The sequence below is a fragment of the Anolis carolinensis genome, chromosome 5, assembly GCF_035594765.1.
Source record: "Anolis carolinensis isolate JA03-04 chromosome 5, rAnoCar3.1.pri, whole genome shotgun sequence".
NCBI lineage: Eukaryota > Metazoa > Chordata > Lepidosauria > Squamata > Dactyloidae > Anolis > Anolis carolinensis.
In genome coordinates this window covers 132,733,323-132,760,464 of record NC_085845.1, presented here as the reverse complement: position 1 = coordinate 132,760,464, position 27,142 = coordinate 132,733,323, and the positions used below count along the sequence as shown (strand labels likewise).

The following is a 27,142-nucleotide window of genomic DNA, read 5'->3' as shown; positions in this document are numbered from 1 at the left end:
GTTTGAAGGACAAACAATATCAAAGCTCAATGACACTGCAATAGTGTTCTTATCTCCACCAGTATTGGAGGATCCAGAAAACTACAGAATTGCTATACTTATTAAAATGGATGGTCATGTGGTGGAAAGGGATTTCCAATATGTTGCTGATCCGACTTTTGAGAACTTTACTGATGGTATCAAAAAACAGGTCAACAAACTTATTCATGCAAAGGTAAATGAGTCAGGAAAATGACTTTCCCTGCTCACATCTATTCAGGTTCCTTTTAAAAAATAGTATTGATGTTTTGCTTTTGTTTATTGATAGTTTATGGGTGTTGAATCTGTTTAAAATATTAGTGCAAAGTGGGGAGAAGAAGGACAAATACATTAATTTTAGCTATCTTTTAGGGATCCTTATACATTCCTATAATTTGTTTGTGATCAATGGTATTTCATCTTCTTTGCCACTGGCATTTAGCCCTTTCTTGGTCATTTCTTTGACATTCCATGAATGCCTTCATATCTCCTGTTGCCACAAGTAGCAGTGGGGTAATTGTTTGCGTAAATGCAAGCCAACCATCTGTTTTTTTCTTTAGTAACAGTTTGCATAAACACAATTGTCGATCACCTTGGTGTGTCAGCTATCTAAGAAGTATTATCTCTTCTATGTAGATATCAAACCCAGCTCTGTTTCCCAATGAAACTGTACAAAAGATTAATGTGTTAATCATACAACTTGTATCCTCCTTTCTTCCAACCCCCCTCCAGCTCAAAATAAGCCGATAGCTAAAATGGCTTAGTGTTCAATTTTTCTGTCTAGGGTAGTAATCTGAACAAAGCTATGACGATGGATGAGGCTCGTGCATTTGTGGGAGAGGAACCCTGCAACATAACAACCCTGACGGAGAAGGATTTATACTGTGAACCACCTGAAGAGCAGCCCCCTCCCAAGCGAAGACAGAAGAGAGATACAGTTAATAACCTGCCAGAATTCATTGTATGTCACATTCATCTATGTTTTCAACAACATATACACAGAGGGTATCTTGTTTTTAAGTGACACTAATAAAGAGCCCTCTGGAACAATATGTTTCGTACTTCCCCAGAGCATTTGCAGAAGAACCATTCTGCCATGTCGTACTGAATTTACAGAAACAGTGTCTTTCTTTAATAACAGAGTGGGCAACTGCAGCCAGGCTGGAATCCACTTTCCAGTTGGCAAATCCTTGAAGGACACACTTTGTTTTAGTTCCTTTTTAAAATCTCTGGTGTGTGAATGTGCACTTAGCTTGAAGTTAGTTTTATGCTGTATTTTTTTATTAATTTTGTGCATAAACCATCAAAAAGCAAAGGTGTCACTACCTCAGCCACCTACATGGACAATTTCAGATTTCAGAGTATTTCTGATTTCAGAATTCCGAATAAGGGACACTCAACTTGTATTATGTATGTGTATGTGTAGTTTATACAAAATATTAGACTGATAAATAGACAGACAGATAGGTAGTAATTGCATGGCCGAAATTATAATTAAACCAAGATAAAACTAGCATTAAGAATAAAATAATTACATCACCTAAAAACTAATTAAACCCTTCAACATAAAATAATTTTATGTGATTTAAAGGTACAAAGAACAGCTCTTAAAATATCTGACACCAAAAAGAAACATAATATAAGCAACAAATAACCCTTTCTTGGGAAATTTCCATTCACATGGCCACCCACTGGTAATATGGCTGCCTACCTTTTCTAACTTGCAATCTTGTTGTGTTTGCAGGGAGAAGAGATGGGTAGAAGTGGGTCTGTATAGAAGAATATAGCAAGTAACATTAGTTCAGTAACCTTTTCACCTTATGAAATGTGTGGCTTTCTGGGGGGAGTTATTTTATTCAAATCAAATGCTAAGGCATACATTAAGTATCTGAAGGATCACAGGCCTCTACATAAGTCTTCCCAGTCATTGCATTATATATTCTCTGAAGCCTTGTTCCATTTCTTACCACCTTCAGAGAAAAGGGCATTCATTTTTATTATAGTCCACTTAGAAAACTCTTTGTAGCAAGAAGTTTGGTGGTATTCCTTTCTTATATATAGCAGCCTTACTTTCTTGCCTCACCATAGTCATTCCCAGCATGCTTCTTTAATATAATAATAATAATAATAATAATAATAATAATAATAATAATAATAAATTTATTCATATCTCCCGCCCCATCTCCCCGAGGGGACTCGGGGCAGCTCACAACAATAATAAAAACAGTGACAAATTACACATTGTAAAATCAAACATGAAAAGTAGTCATACAATCAATACATACAGGCATTCTGGAAGATACTTTCATTTCTAAAATGTGTTTCTGAAGAAATGTTGTAAAATTGAAATGTTGTAAATTGGTGCAACACAAATTGTAGCTCACCACCTTGGTGGGACATGTGATGGTTTTCAGATTCCAGGCAACCCAATATAGGAGGAATTAGTCCTGAGATGCCATGAGCCCAGACCATTTGGGGCTTTCTTGGTCAAAACCTCCACCTTTTTGGTATTCTTGGAAGCAGCTTAGTACTCATAATATTGGTGCCTGTACTAGCTTGATACTCATGGGATATGTCTCAAATTTGAATCACTAGACCTAAGATGAAATGGGTATTTGAATTAAGTCTATTTTTCTTTAAGCAGACCAAAAGACATGGATATAAGCATCATAATTCACAGTAAAATAATTCTTTTTGATTCTGATGGTTAGCTTTATAAAGTTTAATGATTTATCCAGGTGAAATTTGGCTTCAAAGAATGGGTCCTAGGAAGAGTGGAGTACACCCAAGTGAGTGACATACCACTGAGTTTGATCTTACCACTGGTAATTATTCCTATGGTGGCCATTATCTTCATCTCAATATACTGCTACAGGTAAGATACATTTTTTCAGTCATCAGACATTACTCAAGTGTCAGAGATAGAGGCTGATGGTGAAGCAAAATGGTTCTGCAGAGAAATACAAAGAAAATTATTACTGAAAACTCCCTGAGCACTTTTGTTTAAAATGGAACATATGCAGTTCTCTGTGAAATAGAATACCATATTGGTTCTGTTTTATCAAGCATTGCAGCTGCTAATCTTGAAGCTGTATAACATGCAATTGGAGACATGTACTAAAAGAAGGTTGAGGGGCAGGATATACTATATATATTCATGTATAAGTCTAGAAATTTTAGCCAAAAACTGGCTCAAAAAACCTGAGTCAACTTAGCCATGGATCAGTGTAAGTACTTCACCTTGACTAATTTAAAAAGGGACCGCCCCTTCTCTGTGTGCAATGGCAAAAAGTGAGAGCTTAGTCTATCCCAGGAAAACCTAAAAGAAACACTGATTAATTCTACTCACTCAGCACTCCTTTGTGGGGAAGCACCAAAGAGTCACTAGTGCTATTTCCCTATCGAAGCTTTCAAAAAGACTAGAAGAGACTCTACGGTGGCGAGAGTTGAAGGAATGGTGGCTTTAGGTTCTCCCAGATAAATTCTCACTTTTCACCACTGTGCTCAGAGAAGGGAATGATTCTGCCTTTTTAAAAAGCGTTAATACCGTACCTTGATTTTATCAAAAAGGAACACCTACCCCCTTCTCTGAGTACAGTAGTAAAAGGCATTTTCAAGGGCCAGGCAGGAAAATGATGACAGCAAGAGACAGGGTGGTGAGCACTCTGAGGTTTCATTGGTACTTTTCACTGTAGAATATTTTTCAGACTATCCATGAATCATATCAAAGTCCATAATTTTGACCCCAAAATCTTCCAATGACATGAGATCAACTTATATATGGATATATACGGTATGTACAGACTAATATTTCTGTCCATATGCTTCAGACAGGGTTAAGCAATGAACTGCTCGTCATGCCTTGCAGTTTCTTAATCTAGCATGATGAGATGCTTAGCATGAGACAGGACATGCAGAGGTCATCACCATGATAATGAAAAGAGACAATTTTGACATATGTTTTTAACTTAAAGGAAAACACAGTGAAAAAAATGTGTTAATCCATTTTATTCTGAATGATTCATATATAGGCTTTGCAGACAAGAACTATAGTCAGGCTACTAGGTTCTTTATTCTATTCATGGTCAGGGACCATATCTGATGTGGAAAAAAAATCAATATTTCTTTTGTATGTGGAGATCTTTTGTGGTTCATTTCCCTCTTGATGGGAAATGTGGGCCTTTTTGTTAAAAAAATACAGTCATCCAGAAGATGGCAATAAAAGGTGAGTGAACTGTTTAGGTACTACATCCCTTGGAAATAAGCCATATCGCCAAAATCTTCATACAGTATAATTTCTTACAGTCTTTTAACACACCTGTGTACTTTGAATTCCTTCAGATGTCACTTGTTCATAGCACAATTCTGTCTATGAAAACGAAGTGAATTCCCCTTTTGTACAGATATGCACATGTTGGTTAATCCTTCAATATATATTCAGAAAGACAGTGCTCACTGAATGCTGTTTATAGTTGTGAGACTTAAAATGCAATCTATGCTTGTCTTATTCTTGAAACGCTGCATAAATGTAGGAATTAAGGAGAATATTGATAAAATAATTAACTTCTGATACATCCCTTAGTCCAACATTGTAAACAAGTGAGGGAAGAGCTGGTAGCAATTATACGGCAACTTCATCCAGCAGACACAGTATCTTTTAAAATAGAGAAGATAAAAAATACTTAGTTCTTTGCTGTAGATTTTTAAGCAGTCGCTGATGCAGTGAAAACAATATAGTCAGCTTAATTTTATGCCAGCCTACACTTTGGGTGTTTTACTTTTCTTTCTCTGCCTTCACTTTAAATGATCATTGGGGGGGGGGACACTGTGGTTCCAAATATTCCTCTGACTTTCTGATCAGCTGTGTCGTAACATGATTTATATTTTTACAGGCTGTAACTTTTCCGTACTCTCTGTTTCTATTCCTCATAGACGAAAAAGCCAACAAGCGGAACGAGAGTATGAAAAAATTAAATCACAACTTGAAGGCTTGGAAGAAAGCGTCAGAGATCGGTGCAAAAAGGAATTTACAGGTATGACTGATGTCTGATTTTTTGTGGGCCCTCCAGAGAAATTACAAGATGTGCTCAAGCTCTGTTACTGTCAGCCTTAAACTGTCTTGTGAGACTTTGCGGAAGGCACAACCATTTTTGATTGTACTGTGTCGATGTATGTATTGCGTACTCTTCTGCCAATTAGATACAAAGGCTATCTATAAAAAGGGGGGCATAAACAAACTGACAACATGTTTATTAATCACGTACCAGGACTTAACTTAGCAATAAGGACCATACATCTTTTAGCCTGAAGAGATTTCTGCTAGCAAGTGTAAATCAGTTTGTAGAACAGTAGAAATCTGTTGTTTTTGAAGCATATGCTGTGGTTGGTAGAAAATTCCAAATATAATTTTGTTTTAGGGTCTTAATGAGTTTCCAAAATTGGAAATTGGAAGTAAAAAATCGAGTCGATTGTATCCAAATATACAAATTATTTTCTTGCAGAGCAGACCTGTTTACATCACTGTATTTTGAATTTGTTAACAGTAAAATATCTCATTTTTAAGATGGGGGGATTATCCTATACGTAGCTATGCAGCAATTTAAATATTCAAAACTAACAACGTGGATGAAAATACAGCCTTCTCTATAAAAAGACAAAAAGCAAGTTAAAAATCAAAATCCTTTCTAAATAAAAAGGCCTCTTCTTGCCAGCAAAAGGAGAGCAAAGTTGGGAGGAAGTCTAGAATCCCACCGGAAAAAGGAAAGCCACCATGAAAGTACCCCATTGGAGTACCCCACTGAAAGAAGGAATGCCACCTTTCATGTGTCCTCAGCCAGATTTCCTATGATGCTGGCAGGACCAAGCAAAAGCCCTCTCTTGAGGGTCCAAAAACTCAAAATAAGGTCAAAGAACAGTTATAATCTGAAAATGTCAGAAAACTGAATGCATATAACTACTAGCCTATACAGAAGGCAAATTAGACATGTGTTAAATAGTTTAAACTAGTTTAGACAGAATTCACCATTTGCATCTTTCTGTTCCCACTATAAACTATGAAACTCATAGCTAAAAACCTATGTCTTGAAGACTATAATCCATCATTGCATCTAAAGCAGTGGACTGAAGTCCACAAAAGCTCATGATAAAATAAAATAAAATAAAACAAAACTAAGTCACTTTAAATGCATTTAATTCCCCTTCCTTTCCTATTTGTACTGAAATAAGCTAACTCAGCCATCTCTTAGAAGACTTCTACGCCGGACAGTTGCATTGACTGCTACCTCTCAGTTTCATGGCTTCCTAGGATGTTCCTGAAATTATAGTACATGAATTTGAACAAATTTTCACATAAGCTTTCTGCATGATTGCCACACTTTTTTCTGCTTGTTTTTACATTAACAAATGAATATCCCAACAATCTATATCTCCAAACCTGTACATAAAGGCTTTTCCTTTTTCTCAGATATATATTGATAAAATGTTTTCCATTCTTTTGGGAAGATGCCCAATGATTTATCCCTCAAAAAAATTGTCAAATTGTCCAGTTGTGTTAGTTCCCACATCTTCATTATCTAATCTTATATAGTTGCTATTTCTATCTTCTTCCATTGTTGAGCATATAGGATTCTTGAAGCTGTTAATGTGCATTGGTGAATTCTCTCATGTTTCTTTCTTCTTCTTTTTTTTTTGGATAATCCAACTTTTGTAGTAACATGAATTCTGGTTTGAAGCTGATTCGTATCTTTATTTTTTTTATTACTCCATTAATTTGTCTCTAAAACCTTTTGGCCTTTTTAAAGATCCACCATATATGGTAGTAGGGTTCTTAATAAACTTCACATTTTCATCATTTGCTATTTGATTCTTTATACATTTTTGATTTGGGGCAGAGTGTTAAATGCCATCTAAGTATCATTTTATACAAATTCTCTTTAGGGTTATTTGCTAATGTAAGTTGTAAACCTTCTGCCACATTTCCACTCATTTCTCTAATTCTATATTACAGCCAAAATTCTGCACCCATTTGATTGTACATTCTTTCCATACATTTCCATTTTCAAGAAAAATGCATACATTTTACCAATTCTTCTTTCCTGATATTCCTTTCCCTGGCCTTTAAAGCATTCGAAAGTTCCAGAGTACCTTCTAGCTGTTATGATCAGGGCCGTAGCCAGAAAAAATTTTTGGGAGGGGTTTTGAAAATTTGGGGGGGGGGGTTGAACCCCTAGCACCTCCCCCCCCCCCACAAACCTGTCAATATCTGCTTGAGATAGTGCCTGGAGGGACTCTTAATGTTTTGCGTCTCATAGACTTAGCATGGGGATTTAGTTAACCAGTTAAAATTCATGAGTAAACCAGGTTTTTTTATAACCTGAAAATTTGGGGGGGGGGGGGGGGTTTGAACCCCTAACCCCCCCCCCCCCTCCTTGCTACAGGCCTGGTTATGATGTCAATATTACTCCAATCCCCATGCCAAAATAACACAGAATTACCTTGACATCAGGTGTAAGAAGCTGCAGGTGTTCAGAGTTATTCACTGAGTTCTTTGGGAGGAACATTATGAAATAGAATGCAATGGGTCCAGAGGAAGGGTCCAAAGACACCAACAAAGACCAGGAAAATATTCTGTCTACGCACTCAACCCATTTCATATATTATGCAGTAACAACCTGTACACATTGCTTGCTGTAAAAATCATTTCTTTTCTACCCTCACTGCTGCAAAGTAGGTTCTAAAGCGGGCCTTAGTCTGTGTTGAATTGGATTCATCCTGAATCGTTCTCCACCATTACTCTAATCATCTACCCAAGCAGTTTCATTCAGAAAACCAAGCAGTGTGTGCATTGCATCTTTTTAAAAGATGATTGGGAGCAACTAATTCACAGATAACAGTGCCTTAACAAAAATAACAATTTCTAGTATCTGGAAATTCCCCCAGAGCCAGCACTCCTGCAGAGGACAGGAGTCCGAGAAAATCGAAACCCTATCAGATGTGTCCATGAATATCAGGTTCCTTTTATTATGTCAGCTTGCCCAAAATTAACGAGATTCATCTGGAAATTTGTTGACAGTTTTGTCCCTCTTGTAAAGAAACTATTCTTAAACTTAAGCCATAACTAATGCTGGACAACCGCAACAGTTGAGCGTTCACAACAGTGCCGAGCTTTGAGTTTTCTACAAACCAGCAGCAGAAGATATTTATGAAAGGCTGGGTAAAAAATAGCTTCTAAAATGCAGACGCAAAAAGAAGAGAATAGCACAAACCTATCACTACAACCACTCTCTTATCAAGGTAGTAACCTCTCCGGTTTTTAAACATTTTTTATTTTAACTGAATTGTTTTAATAATTATCCTAGCTTAATTCTATTTTTACATTTACTTTTAGTGGTTTTTTAATTGTATATATTTTTAAGGTTGTGAACTACTTTGGGTTTCAGTTAATAATAATAATAACTTTATTTTTCTATCTCGCTTCCATCTCCCCGAAGGGGCTCAGGGCGGCTAACATGGGACCAGGCCCAAAAACAAAACAATGAACAGAGTTAAAACATAAATAAACAGTATCAACAAAACAAACCAGATAAGATAAAACAGATTAAAAACACAGTAATACAATATAACACAATAATGATGAAATAAAATGATAAAACAAACATCACCACTAATGGATAGGATGGGGGGCGGTCAAGTCAAAGAAAGCAAAAGTGTATAGTTGCAAGACCTTTTAATAAAGTGCCTGGACAAAGTGCCGAAAGAGTTATCTAGGAGAGTTTGGGGTAGGGTAGGGCAAGATAAAGTGCAGGAAAGTGATATTTCTATAGGAGGGCTCTGTCATGGGTTTAATTATTCAAATGTACACTGGAAAAGCCATGTTTTTAACTGTTTTCTAAAGGCAGACAGGGTTGGGGCTTCTCTAATCTTCCTAGGGAGGGAATTCCAAAGCCGAGGGACCACCACAGAGAAGGCCCTCTCCCTTGTTTCAACAAGTCGCGCCTGTGATAGTGGTGGAAGCGAGAGGAGAGCCTCCTCAGAAGATCAAAGAGATCCTGCAGGCTCATAGGGGGAAAGGCGGTCATGAAGGTAGGCAGGTCCCAAACCATAGATGATTACCTGCACCTTGAATTGGGACTGGAAAACAAACAGCAGCCAATGGAGTTCCTTAAACAGGGAGGTTGACCACTCCCTGTAAGTCGCTCCAGTTAGCAGTCTGGCTTCTAATTGTTGAACTAATTGTAATTTCCGGGCCGTCTTCAAGGGCAGCCGCACGTAGAGCACATTGCAATAGTCCATTCTAGAGGTAACTAAGGCATGGACCACCGTGGCGAAGTCAGACTTCACGAGGTACGGTCGCAGATGGCACACAAGTTTTAATTGTGCAAAGGCCCTCTCCACCACCACCGACACCTGTGCATCAAGTATCAGTGTTGAGTCCAGAAGGACCCCCAGACTGCAGACCTGTGTCTTCAGGGGGAGTGCGACCTCGTCAAGCACAGGTTGCAACCCTATACCCCAATCCGACGTGCAACTGAGATTAAAGCGAATAATAACAACAACAACAACAACAACAACAACAACACAGTCCTAAATGCTTGGGAAGTGTTCGACTTGTGATTTTGAGATATGAAATCCAGCATGTCTATCTTGTTTGCTGTGTCATGCAATAAAATAATAAAGGTTTGGATCATTGATGTCGCCATCCCAGGTGACAGTCGCATTGACGAAAAACGACAGGAAAAACTCAGCCGCTATCAGGACCTCAAGATTGAACTTCAAAGACTCTGGCAGAAACCAGTACAGGTGGTCCCGGTGGAGATCGGCACATTGGGTGCCGTGCCAAAAGATCTCAGCCGGCATTTGGAAACAATAGACATTGACAAAATTACTATCTGCCAACTGCAAAAGGCCACCCTACTGGGATCTGCATGCATCATCCGAAAATACATCACACAGTCCTATACATTTAGGAAGTGTTCGACTTGTGATTTTGTGATATGAAATCCAGCATATCTATCTTGTTTGCTGTGTCATAATAAAATAATAATAGACTTCTATGGTGAGAAAAGTGATACTAACCTGCATTGCTCACATGGGATCCTCACATTTGGCAAGTCTCAAGAGAGAAATTTTTAAAATGCCTGATCCCTTTCCTTTTACACTGACCACTCAGTTCTTTCACTATACTGTTTGCATAACCCTTTAGCTCTCTAACATAAGGAACTTGGTGGATTAAAAGGAATGAGCATCAGTGACAAAGTCAATAGTAATTCCTGAAACAGGAGACCATTAGATTAATTAACTTGCTGTTCTAGTCAGTCAGGACACTAGAAGCCCTCTAGCTCGAATTGCTTTGTAAGGTGACAAAGTAATTGTCTCCTGAGTCAAAATTGTAATGCTCTTAGATTAACCTGATGTCTTCTCAGTGATATTATCTGATGAACTGCACAGCCTCTTTCCCTCCTGCCAAAAGGACAGGCATGTTTCTGATGGACACTGATCCTTATTTCTTTTATGGAGGGTAATTTCTGTCATTAATATTACAAATCAGCAACAGTAGAAGGAGAAAATGGCAACTAGGGCTTTTTACCCACAGTGCAGAATTAGAGCAGTTTGACAACACTTTAACTACCATGACTCAGTGCTATGGAATTCTGGGATTTGTAGTTTTGTTAATTTTTTAGACTGCCATGGGTTAACGCTATGGAATTATGGGAGTTGTAATTGTACAAGATATTTAGCCTACCAAAAGGGATTGATGTTTCACCAAACTACAACTCCAATAATTCCATAGCATTGACCCTTGGCAGCTTAAGTGGTATAAATCTGCATTAATTCCACTGTGTGAATGTATTCTAGGTCTCCCTAAAAATATTAGGATGCCTTTTGCTTTGTTTTCCTACCGTTTGCAATGTTTTAGGGAGCAATTTCTTTGAGAACTCCAGCCTTGGATCAACACATACAAACAAACACATGGTTTTGAACAAAAATTGAGTCCCCTATGGCAAAAATATGAGGCCATAATTTTTTCATATCAGAACATTATATATTTCTGCTCTATATTATCAGATTCTGTAGCACTGCTATTCATGCAAAGATGCCTGTAATAGTTTTCTACTGTGCCATGAAGACTGGAAACACCATGGTGCAATTTGCCTCACTGTGCACAATAATTGATTCCCTGAATGCCAACCCACACATTCCTGATAAAATATATTATGTAGTTACAAATCAGTAGCATTTTATATTTAAATATTCCTGAGTAGTATCCACTGCCATTCACATAGCACTTGAAGTGGCTTACAACAAAATTAATGCAATTGACAATAAAATCAAAACAAATCTACCATGCATTTTCAGGCAGCTAAAAGCTCTAATGTTGAAATCAGTACTTTGGTTTAAAACAACACAGGTGTGCTTGGAAAAACGCATTTCCAGAGAGATGGAATTACTTCCATTGAGGGATGCCATTAACATTATAGCTTGACTCTGTGACCTCCACTTTCCTTCTACTCACAATTAAACACCTTAATATTTAGGAAGGCTTTTGGCAATTAACTGGTTGTTGCAAAAAGATCTTAATGGTGGATACTTTTATTCTCATTCTTTTGTTTAAATTAAGTACTGTTTTTAATTGAATAATTGATTTTAAAACTTTTTTATTCTAAATTATTTTGTTAGTTCTGTTATGTATTTAACTTGTGTCCTCCTGGGTCCTATTTTAAGAGAAAGGTGGGGTGAAAATAAAATAAACTGGTACACAGGAGCCATTTAGATTTTTATAATTGATCACCATACTTTGGTGAGTTCAAGTGAGTTGAGCCAAACTTTACCTGAAAATGTGCCAGCCAAGGGATTTGTAATAGTCACTTCCAAACCTTCAGAAGTAGCCCTATAGCACGCTGTCGTGATCACAAAGGAGGTTACTAAATCCCTCAAGGCAAAATCTTTCAAAGGGCATTTTCTCTGTAGGAATCTCAAACAGCTTCTGTCTATTCATTTTATCTATCCTTGTTTCCAGCATTCTTTCGGAGGCTTGTCTAAGGGATAGTCAGGGTATGGAGACAGCAAGTTTATTTTTAATGGTTTGGGGTCAAACATAAAACATGTTTGACTCCAGCCACTGAAGTCAGGGGAAAAGATATGGCCGCAACTCTGAAAGTGCATGGCCTTGTGTACATTTATAGGGATAATGTCAGCAATTTTCTTTACTGGCTTTTCAAAACAGTTCAAGGTTGCTGTAGAAAGGGCAACAATTTCACTACTTTATATTTCCCCACACAGTGCAAGAGCAGAAGAATGTTGAAGAAGTAAAATGTGATGGAGCACTTGGGTCAGATATAGTTTGTGTTGACATGACAAGGGCTTTAAAGGCATACACTAATCCCCACACCTTGCTGTACTTGGAGTTGTTTCCTTGCATATACTTGCAAGTTTGTTGAAGCCTTTTGTGTCAGATAGTAATTGCTGCTGCATATTAAAGTGTTCTGTGTATAATAGATGTTGAGTATGATCTGGGACAGGGCTTCTTAAACTTTTTCCACTTGTGACCCCTTCTGCTTGATAAATATTTATGCCAGCATTTGCATAACTTGCTAAACAAATGGGTTTCCCTTGTTATGAAGTACAGCTGGACCTATTTCTGTAGAGCCCACTGTAAACACTGTTTCTAACGCTTTACTGTTGCCAATTTCCATGACCCCAATACTGAGCTATGGGGACCCTGTTTGGGGTCAGAACCCACAGTTTAACATGGCCCTTTTAGGTCCTGCCGTGGCACCAGCAATTGCTGGTGAAAGAGGGGCACATGGGGCAGCTCGTGGCCTTGGCACCCTTTCCCTCCCCCCCCCCATCAGATGGCCCCACCACTTTTTCTACCATCACACGGCAAAAACGGGAGGAAAGTACAGGTAACTCCACCGGAGCTACCCATACTACAACTTCCTCCCTGTAGGGGAGGAGAAAGCGCCTTTCGGTGCTTCTCCTCCACTTTAGGAGGAATGTGGGCGGGGTGTGACGTGCGTCATGTGATGGTGCATGGCAGGCCCCATCCTTGCCATGCATAAAAGCGGCAAAATGGGGCAAAGATGCCCATGTGAAGAGATCCTAAGAAACTGTGATCAGGGAGACTATTACTATATATGTATGTATTTGACTAAGTTTCTGTGGGATCACTACTTGTGTATTACTACTTGTGTGTTAAGGGAAAAACACCTGATCAATTACAACTCATAGTTGAGTAATTAGAACAATCAAGGCTAACAAGCTTGAACCACTCCCTGAATGGGGTATAACTTTGGGAAATGTTTGTAATGTCTTTTGGGGACTTACTGAATACTTGCTGAGAGCCTACTATGAAGATGCATGAGTTTAATGCAAGGAATTTTATGTGAGTTTTCTTGCTAGAAAGAGACTGAGTTATTTTTGAAGCTTGAGGTTTTGTGTTTATTTGACTCTGCTACTTAAGAGTCAATTTTTTTTATTTTTTCTTCCATTTTCCTGGCTTGTTTTCTTTTGCTCATTGTGGATACAACAAAGGGCTGGATAAGTCTGGACAGGACTGCACGCAGTTTGTTTTTTCAACAAACCCGTAACAGACTTTACCTTAAATTTATGCCAGCCCTACCTGTCAAAGACAGAACGCCACAAGATAAAAGATAACAAAGTTTATTGGAGTTACAGAACCAAAAATGCCCGTAAAAGACAAGGGCTAGGCAAACACTGGTCTTAAAAGTAAAAAGAGACAAGAAAAATGTTCAAAAGATAAACCGGATTAAACCGGAGTTTAATCCGGGTTAAATCAAAACAGCTTGCTTCAGCCTGGGAATAAACAAACAGAAGCTGGTGAACAAAAAGTTCAAAGGAATGCAACTAATTGGCAGCAGATGCTCCTCTGCTGCCAAGAGCTATGTTTGAGTAACTTAGAGGTTACTCCTCCACACAGCAGGCAATTTCCCGATACAAACACAGCAGACGAGGGCAGAAGCAGTCAGCGAAGTCCCAATCCGTTCCGAAGGTCGTAAGGCAGATGCAGACGTTTGTAGTTCACCAGTTCCAACGATAGACACAGGTAGGAGAATCCGAGGCCGTAGTCAGTCAGTCCGTAAGTCCAGAGTAAGCAGATGGCGTCCGTCAAGAAGACGACGGAAGGTCAAAGCTATTAAGATTAAGCAGAGGTTGCACAACAAAACCCCACACAATTCCTCCCGCCGTCTGAGCCCAATGTCCAGGATAACTTACGTAGTCAGCAAACGAATCACACCCGTCTTCAGGAAAACTTCCCACACAGATCCAAAGCGTTCGTCCAGATTACCTTGCCCAACGCAATTTGCTATTGCTCCCAAACCCCATTTTATGCCAGTTACAAGTCCTCATCGCTATCAGCTGTTCTCCTTAGCCCGGGCGTTTCCTCATCACTTTCCTCATCAGAACTGGAACACCTTTGACTACGCCCCACAGCATCCCCAGCTGTGGATCCCGTCCCATCCCTCCAGCTTGTCCACGGGTCTAATCCTGAAGGTCCCCAATCGCCTTCCATACTATCATTGCCAGTGGCACCCAAATCCTCCCTTACACGAGTCCATTCCATGTCATCCTCTTCCGAGCTAACCATCTCTTCCTCCATTCTCTCAGTAAATCCCTCAAAAGAATCCTCATCAGATGGTTCTGCAAAGATATCTCGCAGTCGCTTCCTTTCTCGCTCCTCGAGAGTATCTGACTCTCGAGGAGTCTTACGCCCATGTCTCCCAGTAGTAGAGCCATGAGGCTCAACCATAACACTACCATTAGGTGGAATGAGGCAACTGATCACCAGGGAAAGTACATTCACTTTGGCCCCATCTACACTGCAATATAATCCAGTTTCTGAATCCAGATTATCTGCTTTGAACTGGGTTATATGGCAATGTAGATTCACATCCAGTTCAAAGCAGATAGTCTGAATTCAGAAACTGAATTATATGGCAGTGTAGATCCAAGTATCCAGCCTTTGAATACCTGGATTAGCTCCGCATATTGCTCCGCCTGTAGCAAGTACTGCTATTCATGCACACATCTACAAGCTTCTGCTGTAAGTTAATTATTAAATGTGCATGTGGTATAATTAGGCATTGAACATGACATAGGAGATTGGTTCAAGTCAGAAACTTCTAGGGCCAGATACGGCTCATTTTGAGGGACCTTCAGAGTTAGATACAGATGTTTGAAAAAGAACTCCCTATTCACCATTTAAATTAAATGGTGAATAGGGAGTTCTTTTTCAAACACCCTGTATAGGACAGAATGACAGGGGAGAGGGATCTGAGACAGTGGGTCCATAAGTAACTGTAGAGACCTATTCTGGATGCACATAGTCTGTCATGATGAGAACATAGGTTTCCAAATGGAAGGCAGTCACAACAAGGGATTGCTTGACACACCTTCCACTCAGCACATTTCTCCCTTTCACCCGCTCTGCAAAATCCATGGCACCATTGATAACGGTTGGCCCCCAGTTACAATGCTCAAGGGCCAGGGCTTCCCAGTTTATGCCACATTTAAGGTTAGCTGTAAGCCCATCTTAAAATCTTTGGTTTTTTACCAACATTCTGTTTTCCATTCTTGAGATCTGATGACTTCTGAGGGAAGTGATAAGCTCTGTGTAGACCCATAATAGTATAATGATAACAGAGCAGCCATGTTTCCTACTTCAGATGGTTGGAGAGTTTGGGCCACCCAAGTTCCTCTTACTTGACAGAACAACAATATCTCAACTTTAGTGGATTCTGTGTGGTGAACTCACTGAGCAAATTATAACCTATACCTAGAGGAAGTAGAATTTGGATATATCGACAATACATTGTTATGTTGTGCCATTAATGGATGAAAATTATTCTTATTCTAGGTGGTTTGCATTTAGGGTGCCAATACTAAACTGGCTTACTCACAAGTAATCTAGTCTGTCAGTTGCTGATAAGTGCATTCAGAGTCAACATTCTTTATACATGTAACTAATTCACAAGAGGAAAACAGGTATGTTAACTGTTCTGCTATAGGAAAACCGAGCCACACTAATAATACAGATTTTGCTAAATGAATACAAATGAAAGGGGATAAATGTTTAAAGGATGTGTCACTGGAAGTATTGAAATACTTGATTATTATCGTCTATGCAGCAAAAATTGAATCAATAGTATATTTTGTAGTAAAGCTTGAGAAATATTCCTTGTTGTAGATCTAATGATAGAAATGGAAGATCAGACAAATGATATCAATGAAGCACGGATTCCAGTACTGGACTACAAAACCTATACAGACAGAGTCTTCTTCTTGCCATCCAAAGATGGAGAAAAAGATGTAATGATCACTGGGAAATTGGACATTCCTGAAGCCAGGCGATCAACCGTGGAACAGGCATTGAATCAATTCTCCAATCTGCTTAATAGTAAATCATTTCTCATTACTGTGAGTAGAAAATGAAAGGTCACCTTTTGTATTTCTTGAAAGCTTTTCTTGCCTGATAACAAAACCAACATTAGTCTACATATGTTGTGTCATGAGCCTCTTGTACAAAGCTGTATTCATGATGTAAATAAAATGTCATATAATTTTGATTATTTCTCCATCATTCCTCTGTGGGTGAGTATGGCATTCAATTTAATTTGGTTCGATCATTGAATATGTATTCCCACTTTGATTTCTACATCAGCTATTTACAGTAGCAAACTAAATGTAGTATTTGACATAATTCTTCCTCATAGCCATTGAAATTGGAAATTAATTAAATGGAAATTTTCAATTGGACATAGATTGATGTATAGCTTATCCTTGTTTTGAGTCTTTTGGTGCTAATCCTCTGGTCTTTTCTCTTGTACAAAAATCCTTGAGAAATCAATTTCTGGCTTTTAAAAAATGAGTTTCATAAATTTTACTTCAGAGGAAATGCAAAATTCTATATTGGTTAACTCTCTATGTGTACTAGAAAAGAGATCATTTTACAATATCCATAGTATATTTTGAAGTTTCTTCCATCTTAAGAGAACAGATGTGGCTGATAAGCTGATATTCAATTTTAAAAACAGAATGGTGTCTCGTATATAGGCCCCATGTGTCAATTAATACCTTTTTACTCTAAGCAGGTATGTTGTTAGAATTGTAAAAACAAAAAAATCAAATGGACCAGTTAAACAAAAGCTGTGATCAATACCGCAGAAGTATTTCCAGAATATATTTTGTCTCATTGTTTTATATTTTTTGAAGTCTGTTTCTGGACTGAATAATATGAGCAAAATTCAGTTGTTATTCATTCACAAGCTGTTGTCTTTTGTTTTTGTTTTGTGTAGTTCATTCACACGTTGGAAAACCAAAGGGAATTTTCTGCCCGTGCAAAAGTATATTTTGCATCTCTCTTGACTGTGGCTTTGCATGGGAAGCTAGAATACTATACTGACATCATGAGGACATTGTTTTTGGAGCTGATGGAGCAATATGTTGTGGCCAAAAATCCTAAACTGATGCTCCGAAGGTAGGGAAGTTTTCTTCAAGTAACTCAGTACCATTGGAAGTTGCTCAGTTGTCACTGAAAACTCCCGAATTTTTCTGAGATGCACACAGAGGAAGACAAAGATGATCTGCTGCTAAAGATTAAGTTGAGGGTGGCCCAAGACATACTATTGCCTGAAATAGTTCCTTCCCTTCCATACACAGAGCAAACAGATGAATTCTGCTTTGATATTAGCAGTATCTTCCAACTCTCCAGTGACCAGCAAGCTAGTTTAGGGCCAGTAAGAGGACAGGCCAAAACACAGGTGGTTCGGTCCTCCAGAAAAAAGGAAAAGGTGAAGGGCTGCTACTATTAGCTTTTCTACATTGCCCATCATCTGCCTCTTTGAACAACTGCCAATGGTAGGGCTGTCCCTGATTAGGATTCCAAAGAGAGTAGCAAAATTTCTTAAGGAAAGTAGAACCATTGACTCTCATGTTTTGAGACCTTTGTCCTCTAAAATATGTTTTGCCAAATTTCATATTTAATACTTTAAATCTAAATTATTCCATATGTATTAACTAATTAGCATTTAATTTATGTAATATGTATACACCATTTTCACAGTCTGCTTTGATTTTGTTTTTTGTTTCTTCTGTCTATAACCATTTTGTTCAGTGATTTGTCTTTATACTTTGGCACTGGTTGTAAGCTTTTCTTTTTATAATAGTTTTTTTTTGAAGCACAAAATATGGTTGATTCAGATGTGCAGTAAAATTATTTGGTAACATTATTCAAGAGCAACACTGAGAAGAAATTGAGACAGAATGTGTATCTTGATTGATAACTTTGGCATTTCTTGTGTCTAGAAACATATTATAGTGCTAGAGAACCGTCACCACATTCCCATATTCTTATAATATAATCTTATTTTATATTTTTGTCCCATTCTTCCTCAGCATCCCCACCTATTTTGGAGAAAGTTAAAACAGATATGGTTATTATCCCTCCCTGTCTTCCCAGCCACCTTGGCTGGACCAAGAAATGACAAATAGCACATGGTGAAGCTTCATGACTAAATGAGGATTTTAATACAAGCTTCCCCAGTAATGGCCATACACTCTATGCCATATTTGTTCTCAGAGTCATTTAGCATCAGCAATATAGCACTATTACCTAACTTGCCTGCCCATGGCATGATAGATAGATAGATAGATAGATAGATAGATAGATAGATAGATAGATAGATAGATAGATAGATGTTATGCAAGTTAGAGAAGAGCTTTACAGCTTGACAAATACATTTTGCTCGTTCTTCACACATTTGTTCTTTTCTTTTAGATCAGAAACTGTGGTGGAAAGGATGCTTTCCAACTGGATGTCAATTTGCCTGTATCAGTATCTCAAGGTAAAGACTAACATGCATGGACTCTATGGAGTTGCACTTTCAGACCAAATCTTGGAACGGGTACTATGGGGACTATAGTTTGCAGAACCCTCCACTGTTCAGCATTATCAATTATCCTTGGGCATGTTTTTTAATCTCTGTATGGGTAGAAATGAGTAACATCTGATCTCAGCACATCATAATGTCCCATGATTCTTGTTTGCAAACAGATGTGAATCATAGCCAATTTGTTCAGATAAAATGGGAAAAACTATGGTTGGCCACATACTGGAATCAGATATTGCTAATTTCCATCTTCAGTGGAGAAGGAAGGAGAAAATGAGCTTGAGCCTCATGTCTTTGGGACTCAGTGTCAGAGCAGAGTTTTGCATTACTTTTGAATGCAGTCATGGTTTATCTGTCAATTAGTAGCCAGTAAAACATTGTATTTTCTTATCAATTTTGACAGGACAATGCTGGGGAGCCTCTTTATAAGCTATTCAAGGCTATCAAACATCAGGTGGAAAAAGGACCCGTGGATGCTGTGCAAATGAAGGCCAAATACACACTGAATGACACCGGATTGTTGGGAGATGATGTAGAATATTCGCAACTTGTAAGTAGCTTTTCTCAATGTTTATTTGGGGATGTGACAATATGCAGGAAGGTTGGGAAGTTCCAAACCTTCCTGTATGAAAGGAGATGGTCTCAATGTCAGTATTAACTTCATTAATATAGTACTAGCAGCAAACAGTGGGGATCTTCTACTTGTGAAATGTCTGTATTAATATGGCTGATCTATTTGGTGTCTGTATTAGATGAACCTTTGTTCTGATGTGACCTGGAAATGAGAACATTCTTAAATGTTTGATCTGGCTGCCTGCCATCTACTATACATGGCTGCCTGCCATCTACTATACACTATAGCCTTGCTGGTTTCTTGTGGCCCAAAATATCTGACAAACATCAGATTGAGGAAGGCTGGTTTGCCCATCAATATTTTTACAACAGCTTAAAGAAAATGACTTCCAGAGTGGGGTGTTGTGTGGTTTCCGGACAGTATTCTAGCAGCATTTTCTCCTGATGTTTCAGAATTTGTGGATGGCATCTTCAGAAGACTTAACGAGTGATTGATATGTTTTTGTTTGCATTCTTCAGTTCTCACAATGTACAGCACCTTCTATGTGCCTGATTGTCTTAAGTGTGTGTGTGTTGTTAAGAATATTCCTGCTGTTAGGGGTGGGGGTTGTCCATAGTGTTAATTTTATTCCCTCAGAAACTCTTCTCAAGTCACAGACCTCTACTCTTTATGCCATAACAGCTTAAGATTTATTATTGTCCTGCATGGTGCTCAAAAGAGTCAAAGTAGACATAAAAATAAGCCTTTGTGGACTATCATGTGTACAAAATATGAAGGGCAGATTTATGTGCTAAGAGGACAGCAAAAAGGAGAGGGTCTTTTCAGATGTGTCAGCTGTCTGTGGGATGGGCTCCCCAGACGGGACCAAATGGTGCCAATGTTGACATATTTTCAGTTCCAGGGTAAGACATCCCTCAACTTTTGTAGGTTTTTGATGAGATGTGACTGGCTTTGTTTAAACGTAATTCTTTTGCTAATTGACTGGTTTCTAACATTCTTGGAAAATGTTATATTGTGTTGTCAAAGGCTTGTGTTGTCAGAAGTGTAATAATAATAATAATAATATAATAATAATAATAATAATAATAATAATAATAATAATAATAATGATAGTAATAGTAATAGACAACTTTATATCCCGCCACCATCTCCCCGCAGGGACTCGAGGTGGCCTACAAAGCATTCCAGGGTGCACATATAACATGATATAACAATGATATTATTATCATTATCATTATTGTTATACTATTCATATTTATTGTATACTTTAATTATAAGATGGCTTGAATCTTTTCTAGAAAAGGGTCTTCAAGCAATGTACAGTGTCCAGAGGGTGATGGAAGGGAGGAGGAGGAGGAGGAGGAGAAGTTATCCTTGCAAAGTTGCATTTAACTAGCAGGGAAAGTATAAAGTAAACTGAATCCACTGAAACCCAACATCCCCGTTGAACCCAACTATTTCATCTGTATCTGGTATTTTGGCAAGATATTCCCCATTGGGTAGTCACTCACCCCACCCAATGTAAACTATACTGACTTTTCTTCAGTGCTAAGGAGGGGAAGAAGGTCCATGCATTCTGTCATCCACTTAATTATCAACAGATTGCTTTTAAAATAAAAATTTTCATGTGAGCAGTATATTTGCAGAATTCACCTCTAGTGTAGTCTTGACTTTCTTGGGAACAATTTAAAAATAGCATATATGTGGAGACTGTGGGACTCAGCTTTGCAGAATGGTGCTGTCATGTTCTTTGTCTAGAAAATCAATCTGGTGTAGGATTTCTCCAGAGTTTATTGACATCACTAGAAGCTATTTCATTTTGTTTGACAGTGAGTTGTACAATAGTATGTCTCTTGTATCAGAGGAAACTTAATTTAAAAAACTAAACTCTTATGAAGTGCTCTTTGCAAGCACATTTAATCTATTTCTGGGGGGAAATGCTAGAGAGGGAATGTGAGAAGAATGAAACGTTTATAAGAATTTTGAATGTAGGTTATGGCAATTTTCAAGGGGAAATAGCAGAAATAGACTTAATTTTTAAAAAAATAAATAAGACAGCCTGACACATAGAAGGTACTACCTATTGTAAGAATGTAATCAAAAATTCCTTATTAGACACTCTCCAAGTCACTTTATTAGTGCTGTTATAAAAATATGAATACCAGGTAACAGAAGAGGGAAAGGTCTCACACACAACCATGCATATCAAACCAGGCCATCATAAACAGATAAACATGGAACAAACAAATCAGAGAAACAGGATATAAGCAATGCTAATACAGATTGCCTGTGAAGATAACAAACCAAAATAAACACCCATGAAACTGCAGGCCCGAATAGAATTCAAACAACTTATAACAGGGAATACAAATAGTCATAGAAAACAACATCCAGTCTTAACATGTTGAAATGAAACTCAGAGATATGTATCCAATCTAGGTATACTGAGAAAAGTCTTTGAATGAAGGCCAGAAGGCCACCTCTAAGAACTTGAGGAGTCTTTTTGTTGAAAAAATGGTCTTGTTTGATATGAGTAAAAATACAGATGAGTAGAATCCTGAGCTTGGAAAGGTTATTATATTGTAGAGTGGGAGGGGATACAACTCCCACAATCTCCAACCAGCACAGTTCTGGCCATGTTGATTGAGATATATTAAGAAACTGTAATCCCCCAGATTTTCCAACCTTTGCTTTCTTTGGCTATTTCACTTATTGCTACAACCAAATCTTTCCCAACCTAGTGTCTGCCAGACACTTGGGTTATAACTCCCATCCAGTCTAGAGCCCCCAGTTGGCATGGTCAGATGCTAGGGGTTGTAGTAAGCGTAATATATCTAGAGAACACCAGATTGGAGTGCTACATATTGACATGTGTGTTCTGCAGTCCCCTAGAGACTCCATCATTAGCTTTTGATCTTGAATGGCACGCTACTGGCAAACTTAATTTTTCTCAACCTCTCTCATTCTGCTTGATTGAATGTGAAATACCTTCTTTGAAATGTCCCAAGTATCATCACATATTTTCGTTAAGCTGTGGAAGAATCGACTATCAGAATGGTGTGCTTTCCCAGTTCTTTCAGCATGAAAACCTGATGTGTCCAAATGCAGGAAAAGTAATTACCAGCAGTGTTAATTGTCAGCATTAATCTACCATGCCAAGTTAAATCAAGCATGTGCAAATGATTCTTCAGTTGCCAATATGATCAGCAGCCTTGTTATCTATTTGTGAGTCCAAGGTCATTATTTGAGATCCATCCTTAGGCAAGTTCAGTCTGCTCAGAAACTTAAATGTGGGGGTACATAGACCGCTACAGAAATAATTTGGAATACATGTGAGTATGTGAGTATATAATATGCAAATAATAAAGTGGTGCTCTTGTCATTTCATTCATCTATATCCTGCCTTTTCCCAATATTGAGACTCAAGGAAACTTACCGAATCTTAAAAACCAAAGAAATTAAATGCATACATAAAGATGGGAAAAATATGTATAAAAGCTTTTTCAAAAAGCAATTAGTATATAGAAATAAAAATTTGAAGTTCATGAAATGGCAGGATATAAAACACAAACAAATAGCACATTAAATGTCCATTGTAGTCAATTCCTGAAAACCTGTTAGAATGAGATAGTTTTCCCTTGGCATCAAAAGAGGACCATTCTACACAGCACCTAAAACACAGAAGTTGCCAGGTTTGAAAGGGGGGCGGCTACATAACACAAGCAGTAAATCTGCACTAATTCGTTGCAATGGACCAAAAACAGGTGTTAAAAAGGTCTACTTCTATCCTGATTCTGGCCAGAAAATGTGTGTATTTGCATCACTGTATATCCCTTCACTCGTGAAAAACATGTGATTTCCTGCACCAGCACATGTCCACTTTTAAAAAATCCAAAATAGCTGATCAACTGATTGGGCTGTGAAACGGACACACAAGTAAACACAAATGGAGAAGAATTAGAACTCTTTGAAGCTCTTTATTTTATAATTTATAATATTAAACAGAGCTTGAATATACAATTGGTGAAGAGAGAAATCCAGCGGAAGTTTTTAAAAAATTCACTCTATTATATGCTGAACCTGATATGCGCACATGCAAATCTGCTTATATTTATTTTGATATATTCGCATGTGTGCATATACAGTGTATAATGGAGTGTTTTGTTTTTTTTTAAAAAAACAACTTTCCGTCAGATTTCCCTTGTCCACCCTCCATCTTCTTCTGATACAGAGGAAGCCTGTGAGGATGGCGGGGGACCCAATCCCAGGACTAACCGGTCTGTGTGGGAACCTGCAGTCAGATCTTGGCATTTTTTAGCCCCCATTTTACACGAGGATTTTCGTGCTGGAGCAATGAGGGAGTTTCAAAGTCTGGGAGCAGCTGATGAGAAGGCCCTCTTCTTGTCCCCATACCCAGGAAGGAAGCAGGACTTAGACAAAGGCTTCACTGAAGATCTTAGAGTTTCTTAAGTCAATGTACTAATGCCTGTTAAATAAAGTATTGTTTATATGTTGACGTTCATATGTCTTCTCCAGATTAGATTTGCTACCTATAGAGTTAAATGCATTTAATTTTAACATTGGTTTTATATCTTCATGAGGAAAGGAGAAATGCCTTTGGCACCAGGATTACGTTATCGCCAACTGTAGCTATCATGAGGATTGCATTCTCTGTTGTTTCGACAGAGCAATGAATAATAAACTATGCTTCTTCAATAAAGTTACCTTGTTAATTGATTTAACTAAACTGCCACAGATGGTAGATAGTCCAACTTACTTCAATGGACATTTCTGTGTTTAAAACCTGTCTTTAAATTGTTCCCAGGATTTAGTACCATAAGCACATAAATATAATGAGGGAGAAAAATCTATTGAAAGTAATTTTCTTTACCTTTAGAATAGGAGGGAAATGATCAGAAGACTCAAATGGCTCATTGACTAGTTAACTATGAAGCTGAGGTGTATGACCCACATTTCCATCACAAATAAATGACTAGGTGTGCTAATGAGAACATGCAGAAAATTATACTGTCTAAGTTTTTGAATAATAGAAAGCTTTTGAGTAAACAACTGTTTTTCTCATCTCATTGCAATAACCATGAAATTTCCCACACTTTAGACTGTAAATGTGATTGTCCAAGATGAAGGCACAGAATCTGTACCAGTGAAAGTACTCAACTGCGATACTATTTCTCAAGTAAAAGAGAAGATCATAGACCAAGTCTATCGAAATCTGCCTTATTCACAGTGGCCAAAGTCTGACAGCGTAGTTCTCGGTACGTCTCTCTATTCACTGCTTTGTTAACTGAACATAATTAGAGTACTGGTATAAAAAAGAAACATATTCACAAGAAGTACTTCTGCAATTCATGTATTCACATTCTCTTCAATTCACAGTATCCCACTGCAGAAAAACCATGTGGTTTCAAATCTATTCACAAATACAGTATGTAACCATCAGTGGATGTATGTGCATGTTCCTTCAAGTTGCTTGCTGACTTGCAGCAGCCCAGTAAATTTCATAAGCAAGGAAATGGTCTGACTTGTTAAAAGTAATAGACATTTTCCCCACCTCCACTCCCATTTACATGTTATGAAATTTCAGTTTACTTTCAATAGTGTTTGACCTCTATAAAGTAAACTTGTTTCTCACTTTCCCACTTACACCTTAAGTCATTGTTCACTATATTGGCTACTTAAAAAAAATCATTCTGATGCATATGAAAGAAGATACTATTTGAAACCTGGAATCCTAGAGAAACATTCCAGAAGTAAGTTCATCAAATTACATAGGTTTATTTCCAAGTAGACATGCATAGGATTGCATTGGTAGATTTAATTCTTCTTATTATATGTTGTTCAGGAAGAAAAGTAATGATTTATTGTTCTTTTTAAAGCACAGCTAATTATTGGGTTTTTTGGTAGTGGGGAGAGTAGGTGTTAAGAGTTCTCTAATGCTTCAGTGGTTTGCTAAATGGAAGGTCATTTCTAGTTCATATTATTTTTAGTTCCACATCAATAAAGCTTGTTTTTGCTCTTGTAATTGCTCCTCAGAGTGGCGTCCAGGTTCTACAGCACAGATACTCTCAGACTTGGATTTGACATCCCAAAGAGATGGCAGGTGGAAACGCATCAATACCCTGATGCATTATAATGTAAGAAAATATTTTCAATCAGTTGTTAATATTTTTCAATAGCTTTTTAGTAACATATAGCCTTTTCCAGCGGAGAAGAAAGGAATATCTTCTGGATGGATTGCTCCTTCCAGTCTCTCCAACAGGCAGGAAAGAGGAAGATTTTTTTTGCGTCCTCACTAGGGGGAGAAATTTCCAGAAAGGTCAGTCATTTCTGCCCCCTGTTCTGATAGGGCATGCATTTTCATCCCTTTTCTTCCATTGTTACAGAATCTTCCCTTCTCTCTTTCTTCTCCTTCTTTGGCCTCCTCCTTCAAAAAAGAAGCAGCCTGGAGGAGGCCCTCCTGAACAAGGGGCAGAATGTTTGTACACCAAGGAGAGTGAGTCATGCTGGCTAACTGGAATGCACCAATCCCAGAAACTCCTGACTTCTTTAGAAGACGAACATCTCCGAAGCACTCTAATCTCCAAGGTGGACTGTCTCCGCTGGACAGATATGTCTTTCTTCCTGTGGCCCTACTGACGTAGATACATTAAGAAAAGATTTCCATAAGACTGTATCGCTTCAGCATAGCCATAAGGCCATGTGTATAATCTCTGAGATTATACACATGGCCCTAGACTCCTCGTCTCTCCCTGTTAGTCCAGATCTGCTCACACAAGGACAGATCTGCACCTCAAACCAGACTGGCTACAGCTTCACACTTTGAAATTGCACAGAGTATGCTGAAGGACTAGTGAGCACCATCTTGGCCTTCTGACGGGCTTCAATTTATAGAACCTATGAATACACATTTACAGTTTACTGAAGGTGGTGTAGCGCAAGTGCAAATATATGACTCAGTTTCTTCCTTATTAAAATTCCTCCAGAATAGTGTTGACCAGATCTCAAATCCAACACAATCAAGAAGCAAATTGCAATCCTCACTGCTGTTACACACACAGGAATTGTTTTTGCCACACCTAAAGTCCACTTTTCCCCCTTCTGAGACGTGAACACAGTTTTAAAGGTGTTAACAGTTCTACCTTTCAAACTGAAGCATCCTAAAGAATCTTCTTGGATGTGCTCTTCCTGACCACCATAGCTTCAGCACACAGGTTGTTGGAATTAGATGCCCTATTAACATGAAAAGAGCTTTGTGTCATCATAATTGATACCAGGATTATTTGGCTAGCCCCACCTTCATCTGTAAATTGAACTCTGCATTCCATATGCAAGAAGCTATCCTCCCCTCCTTTTTCCCTCAGCTATTCAAGACAGAGAAAACATGGCAAATATTGGATGTTCACCAAACCATTACCATTTACCTCAAGATGACAAGTCTGAATCCTTATTTGTTGCCTTTTTTCCTATTTCATGGAGAATGTTGTATCAGTCTTTACTCTTAGGCTCCTTCCACACTGCTCCTATATCCCAGGATCTGGTCCCAGATTATTTTATTATCCCAAATTATCTGGCAGTGAAGACTCATATAATCCAGTTTAAATTAAATAATCTGACATCAAAT

General features: G+C 38.2%; 1 protein-coding gene across 2 annotated transcripts in view; it reads left to right on the top strand.

Annotated features, from left to right (window-relative positions):
- plxnb2 (plexin B2) overlaps positions 1-27,142 on the top strand; it is a 398,065-nt gene that overhangs the window by 343,493 nt on the left and 27,430 nt on the right. For both annotated transcript variants that reach the window (XM_062982295.1, XM_062982296.1), the window contains 10 exons: positions 2-214; positions 803-979; positions 2,757-2,893; positions 4,951-5,051; positions 16,226-16,455; positions 17,334-17,515; positions 18,815-18,881; positions 19,330-19,476; positions 24,620-24,776; positions 25,555-25,655. In XM_062982295.1, coding sequence (XP_062838365.1) covers positions 2-214; positions 803-979; positions 2,757-2,893; positions 4,951-5,051; positions 16,226-16,455; positions 17,334-17,515; positions 18,815-18,881; positions 19,330-19,476; positions 24,620-24,776; positions 25,555-25,655 — 1,512 coding nt within the window. The remainder of the gene's footprint in view (position 1; positions 215-802; positions 980-2,756; positions 2,894-4,950; positions 5,052-16,225; positions 16,456-17,333; positions 17,516-18,814; positions 18,882-19,329; positions 19,477-24,619; positions 24,777-25,554; positions 25,656-27,142) is intronic.